Source organism: Acanthaster planci, linkage group LG07 (assembly GCF_054643075.1).
Source record: "Acanthaster planci isolate LZ-2023a linkage group LG07, COTS_SCS, whole genome shotgun sequence".
Lineage (NCBI taxonomy): Eukaryota > Metazoa > Echinodermata > Asteroidea > Valvatida > Acanthasteridae > Acanthaster > Acanthaster planci.
Window position 1 is genome coordinate 7,781,421 of NC_141783.1, and position 6,680 is coordinate 7,788,100.

Here is a 6,680-nt window from a genome sequence, read left to right on the forward strand (position 1 = left end):
AGAGAGGGGGCTATTTAGAGTATGTGGAGCGCTCATTCAGTTTTGTAAAGTTTTGTACCTTTGTAGATGTAGTCATCGTGATAATGGAACAGTTTCAACGGTAAAATAGAAATTGTGAAAGTTTTTCTTTGGAAAATATAATTAAAAACTGAATTCACCTGTGTGACAATACCAGGAAGATATCTCAAATGGTGCATACATTTTAGGGGTGAATTGGGCTTGTTTACCTAGCATCAGCTGCAGCATGGACACACCTTCCTCCATGGCTGCAGCCGGCCAGCCGTGGCGGAGGGGGCTGGGAGTGACTTTGTCTTTGACTTTGGAAGTAGACATCAGTTCTGAACTTTAATCTGTACCTGTGCAGAGGTCAGGTGCTTTTCACGTTTTTTGAGTCACAAGATGGAAGGTGTATTTAGTTTGAATTAGCAGAATGTAAAAAATGATAGGGAAGGAGTTCCACATAGTAACGCCACTTGACACCTTCTGACCTAGGCCCCGTACCACAAACCCTCTGAGACTGGTCTGAAAAAAAGTGTTTCCTAAGTAAACGACTTGGTTTTTTTCCCTTCAAAATTGAACTTTTTGGACATGTTTTTGCCGTCTGAAGGCCAATACAAATTGGTCACTGTAGGAAATAATTACTGGCATCTGTGTATTAACTCTTCCCAGTGGTTGGCCTAAAGTGTTACAGTCGAAACTCATGAGAGCACCATTAATACAAGATTCTGCTTATAACAAGGACATTTTTTGGTCCCAGTTCTTTGTATTTTATTGTTTTCATTCCTGATAATACAATGTTCCTGTTATAACAAGGTAATTTGCCAATCGACTGTACTTAGGGTTGACTGTTGGCATTCAGCAAAGTGGTAATAAAGTTTTTGATGATGTGACCAATCACCAACTGCACAATGGCTAATCAGGAAAATAATTTTCGTTGTCGCAACCACCGCTGTAGGATTGAGCAGTTTATTCACGATGTGAGCCTCTGTGTGGAAACTAGCAGAGACCTCTGTGAGAGAGTCAGTCAAGACTTGCGCCCACTCCTCCACAAACCCTGGCCTCCCAAAGCAAAGCTGTCCAGATCCAGCATCCCTCCGGGAGCAGATGGTGATGTTGGTAACCGTGGCGATGCTGCATCAGCAGCAGAGGCAGAGACTCTGGCTGAGGTGGAGCGGGCATTGGTCAAGGCCCAGAGGGCCCGAGAGCTGCAAAGAAGGGTGAGTATATCCAGTTGTTGAAAATGGTCGTTGCAAAGTAGAGTGGCACAAATAATTTTTGAAGGGCATTGTAAAATTTTGGCTGTTGTGTTTGGTCAGTAGCTCAACCCCATGGAGGAGCTGCATCAAGAGGAAGTTATAGAGGCATCAGCTGGTGATCAAAGGACTGGGGTGGACCTACCACCCAAGCCAGCAAGCCAGGTCATTGACGGACAAGAGTTTGCCATCATTTCCCGCTCGACCTTGCAGAAGCTGTTTGCTGACACAAAGCCGCGGATTTCCAGTAAGGACGATGCAAACCTGCCTCCTAAGCCACGGCCGGGCACGGCCCAGGCCCGAGCTGCCTACGGGGCCAAGGTCCCCCGCCCCAAATCCTCAGCCAAGTCTCGCTTCACGACCACTTCCTCGGAAATCGGCCGAAACGTCGCAGCCAAACCCAAAGCTAACACTTCGGGCAACAAGATAACAAACCCAAAACTTGTCAGCGGCAAGAAAGAGCCTACTGACAAAACGAAACTTACTCAAACAGTGAACAGAACTAAGAATCCAACCAGTGCGGGAAATAAAAAAGTAGTAAAGTTGGAAAAAGTTGGAAAACCCACATCTGTCACAAAGAACAAAAGATCTACAGTTGGAATGAACAGAGAAGAACCAAGTTTAAATTCACCTGAAGCCAGAAAAGGTAAAAATCAGAATTTTGTGGGTGTGTCCAAAAAGCCTGATACCGTGGGGGATAAACAAGAGACGTCGGTAACTGAAGTGGGGAGTCTCGTCCAGGAAACGGCTGACCTGAATCTGAAGGAGATGTCTTCAGATCAAGCAACCTCATCTGGGACGGGAGATCGAGAAGCGCAGATCCAAGAGGATTGCCCAAGGCCATTCTTGCTAAAGAGGGATGGGTAAGCCGAATTGAACAAAATAGTGCTGTGTATTTTTGGGTGATACAAAAACCGGATACTTTCTTTGAATAAAAACCTGGGTATTATAATTTTGGACCAACATTCAACCCTAAAACCAAAAATTAACACAAATCAAGATGCGCCTTGTCATCATTACAGCTCTGGTTTTTTTTAGTTGGGGGTCAAATCGTTTGCATGATTTTTACCTTCCAAATTAATAGTTCCTGATATTATTTATTGAGGCAAAAATGTTCACTACATTGTTCAGAGTGTAATCAAACACACGACAGAGATAATGCTTTATTTCTTGTTGACAAAAATGTGTGTCTCCAGACATGACCTCAGGGTGCCAAGCCGACTGAGGAAGCTGCAGTCGGACATAGCTCGGCTCAAACAGCGACTGTCGTCAGAGATGACGCCAAATGAGCAGTCATCACATTCCCAGCACTTTCGGCATCGACTGGAGTCAAAGGTGTGAATCAAGAATCATGCGTGGGGGCTAATTTCAAAGAATTCAAGATTTTTCACCAGTTCTTATCACCAAGAAATTCAACCACCTCATCAAGAATTTCTCCAAGTCAGTAATGTGAACTGACCAAATGCAAAATTGTTTACAATGGCACACAAAAATTCATGAATAGACAAGATCAAGACATGCCAGTTGTTGCAATGTGTATTACCCTCACTATCCCATTTTCTACATTAAGGAGTCCGCAGCCCTCCGCCCCCTACCCATCCAAACTTTCCACCCACCCTCCAAACCATAGCCTCTGACCCCCGACGCCGTTTGCACCATCGGGCGCAAGGCCTGACTTAATCCTATGCATTGTACGAGTAAAAGGACTTCAACTCTCAAGCTTCTGTTCAGTTTCAGCAATCGTCCCAGTCACTGTCACTCCGAGATGTGCAGGACGTAACGAGAGACTGCAGACATCTGATACATGTTGCCAAGTCGGCCTTGACAGAGTTTCGGGGGCACGGTAAATGCTGAAACCATTTCATTGTAACAATCAAACTTCCAACTTTTCAAAGATTTGATGGGATTTTGGAGATTTGGAATTTTTGTATCTTATTTAACTGGTTTTTTTTTTCAAACAGTTTTTTCATCAGTTTTCCGGGTTTATATTTGTATTCTTTTTGCTATGCAGGCAAAGCATCATGGGATAGCCGATGTAGGCTGCTAGTCCTAACAAAAGCCCTAAGGGCGAAATTGGACACGATAAAAGCAGACTTTGAAAATGTCGCTGAAGGTATGAATCTTATTTGTTCAGCAGTCTAATAGTTCATCCAGCATTTGCAAACTAGGCGCTTGCACTCGCCTTAAAGTGAAGAAAAGGTGTTCAGCTTCCTGAGATTTTATTCTTTTACTTGCATTTATGTAACAAAACAAGGCATCCAGTATTGCCCACCAGGTGTCCAAAAGAAGTCCAGATGCCGTTTGGGCGGAAACATTGATTAGTAGATGCAGTCAATTTCAAGATTGTCTTTTTGGGTCATCCAAAGTAGTTTTCTTAACTGTCAGTCAGTGCGCATGTGTCCCTCATTGGCTGTAGTGTAAAAGGTCACACAGCATTTGGCTTGCAAGTACTTTTGGTTACTTGGTTAACTGATCAACTTATTGATTATTCATTTTTTTTTCCTGTTTGAATTGTTTGATAATGGAAAAAGACTTCTTTTCAGATGGTTAAAGAGAATAGCCCAACACTAAGCCAATATTTTTGCATTAGAATGATCGGACGAGCAAATCGGCTGTTCGATCAATTGAATCCGTATTCAAAAAGGGGACAATCACTCAATCGAAAGAATAATGAGAAACTGGCGAGCGCATGCAGTATGCAACTGGGTGTTCTTGCAGGGAGATCACGCTTGACGAGGGCACCGGTAAAAGTGCTCCAAAACAGGCATGAGGTCTTACGTCTTGCCATCCAATTTCAGGCGAGAAGCGATTTCTCAGCAAGGACCGTCCGGCACTGCCTCCAGCAAGCCAGCTTGACTCATCCGGTGGTGCTGTGCATCAGAACATTTGCCATCCACCTTCAACTGCATTCTTCCTTCCTGTTCAACATGGAGATTTCCACGGTATGCTTTGTCAGTCATTCGAAACATCACCTTTCTGAACCCACTCGACAGAGACTCGCAGTAATGAAGTCTGCAAAAACAGGAGATACCAGCTACCTGCCTACTAAGTTGACGGAGATGCCCACTCTCCTGCCGAGTGGTCGCTGTACACTGCATACTGAGTTTTGCCATGCATGCTCAGTTTTGAAAGTGGGCAGCCGTATACGTTACCCTTGCTGTGATTGGTTCTTTCATTTAAACAGAAACCATCACAGCCAATTGCCTTACACATTGAAACTTGATAAGACATTTGTTAGCCCTAATCCCCTACCCTAACTGTGCTACTGCCCTCCTGAATCCAACGACATCCATCAACTAGAACAAAAGGCCTTTTGTTCCCTGCTCACATCAACAACATCAAACAGGAAGGTCTCGCTGTTGGATATTGTTGGGTTGAGCATGGTTAGGGTTAAGGGTCATCAGCAAAATGTTGGATGAAAAGGCTGAAAAGCTTTGAAGCCTGTGAACCTAAAGAAACGCTGTTGTTAATCTGTTTTGGTTTATGTTTGGAGAAGAAATCCTCAGAGATACTAGCCCACAAAATCAGCAATTGAAATCCACAAGATGCACCTGGTTGGATGTGAACCTGGGTCGTAGGTGTAGAAGACACAGGAGGTCCTGCATCACTAAATCACAAATCTAGCCCACAAAATCAGCAATTGAAATCCACAAGATGCACCAGGTTGGATGTGAACCTGGGTCGTAGGTGTAGAAGACACAGGAGGTCCTGCATCATTAATCTGACTAGACTTCTTTCATTTGATGCTCTACTTACATGCACGTCACCCTGACACTCACTTTTGTTAGGTTGCTTAACGCACTTGGACGGTACGAGCCGTGGCCAGAGATGCTTTGAGTACAACAACTTGAAGGAGCTCCAGAGGTTTGCAACGCTACAGCATGATGTACAGAGGTTGACTCTTCAGATCCAGCTAGAAAAGGTATACGTCTGCCAATGAAAGCTCTGTTATTCATTCATCCACCATTAGCTTTTTAGAAGTGTGGGTGGCTCAACAGGAGGGCGCTATTTGGTTTGGGTAAAATCTGTTGGGTTTGCTTCAAATTTACCCACTTCAAATAGCACCCTCCTATTGTGTCTGCCAAGCTTCTAAAAGGCTAATTCTGTTCAATTGAAACACTTCACAAGACAGTTTTCCCCGAATATTTAAAGAAAAAAAATTATGGGTGACAAGTAATGCAAATCGTTACCTTTTTGTTGATAAAATAGTCCTTTGGACTTTCTCTTATAAAATTTTGTGCTAACCTGTTTTTTTGTTTGTTACAGCTGATTGGAGAGGAGATATTGCCCATCTTGGTGGACCTGGATCCATCAGACAGCAACTTTGTGCCTCTTTACAGAACTCTGTATGGTCTGTTGTGTCATGGAGGGCGACTCTACCCTTCTGTGGTTGGGGACAGTATGGGGAGTACCAGTGAAATGGAGACAGCTTGACCAGCTTATTGGCTCTGTGCAAGAACTGTAGGGGGCGCCATTTGGCTCAATCAAGTTCCAGCAGCATGGCATACATCATACCAGCTTACATGGCACACTTTACACACAAGCAGTTTTCAACTGAATGTGCACAGTCATCATCAACTAAATATGCAGAACCATTTTCACCTAACTGCACAACCTTTAATAACTGGGTATGGGTTATACACCACGCAGTCACTGTGAACTAAATGTGCACAACCATTATCAACTAACTGTGCACAATCTTTTTCAACTAAATGTGCACAACATTTTTTAAAGTGGAAAATTTAAAATCTGCTGTCCAGATGGATGACAATTTTTGGATGGTACCTGGACAGTTCCCCAAAGGGGACATCTTTCTCAGGAATCATGCTGAAACTTTTTACAGGTTTTTGGTCAATGAAACATTTCTTGGTAGGATACAATATCTTTACAATGACCATAATAAAATTTTTATAAAAATGGTATTTTGGTACTCAGCAATGTTTTATTATCTGATGTTTTTCAGCAAGTTTTGTACATTTTTCAGAAAATGTGAGTGTTTGAGACAGAAGAGACAGCAAAAAACAATCGATGGTATAAGATAAAGATGTCATTTGCTTTTAAAAGGGAGCGGTGAGCATGTAGGGAAAGGACAAGACTTTCATATTTCCACTCTAGGACCGGAGCCAGCATCGTTTGCAAAGTACCAGTCACTGGTCTCAAAAATTGTACAAATACATCCCATTTATTCCAACAAAATACCAGGGAAAAGTTTGGCTGTAGCCTGTTCTTTTATACTCAGTTATGTCAAACTGAAGACAAATCCTAAGCAGATGTCAATTTCTGAACACGGACGCTTATCTCTGAACACCTTGGGAATAAAAGAACAGCATTTGACTTTTATGCAGGTTTATTTGTGTGGATCTTTTTGCTACTTCAATAGTTTGCATTGCACAATTTGACAAGTTCCAGCCCCGCCCCTCATCAAAC

The 6,680-nt window shown here is 43.0% G+C and overlaps 1 protein-coding gene across 2 annotated transcripts; it reads left to right on the forward strand.

Moving 5' to 3' along the window:
- The first annotated feature begins 12 nt into the window (after positions 1–12).
- On the forward strand, positions 13–6,593 carry LOC110985614 (uncharacterized). 2 transcript variants are annotated; one of them, XM_022246752.2, is made up of 9 exons: positions 13–100; positions 956–1,217; positions 1,320–2,116; positions 2,450–2,588; positions 2,985–3,096; positions 3,265–3,366; positions 4,052–4,195; positions 5,042–5,175; positions 5,520–6,593. In XM_022246752.2, the coding sequence occupies exons 1-9, from the start codon at positions 84–86 to the stop codon at positions 5,685–5,687; spliced, it is 1,875 nt and encodes a 624-aa protein (XP_022102444.2). In that variant the 5' UTR covers positions 13–83; the 3' UTR covers positions 5,688–6,593. The 2 variants fall into 2 exon arrangements, with proteins under 2 accessions (XP_022102444.2, XP_086995503.1); XM_087139377.1 differs by lacking the exon at positions 13–100 and having other exon boundaries at positions 1,082–1,217; positions 1,317–2,116.
- The last annotated feature ends 87 nt before the right edge of the window (positions 6,594–6,680 follow it).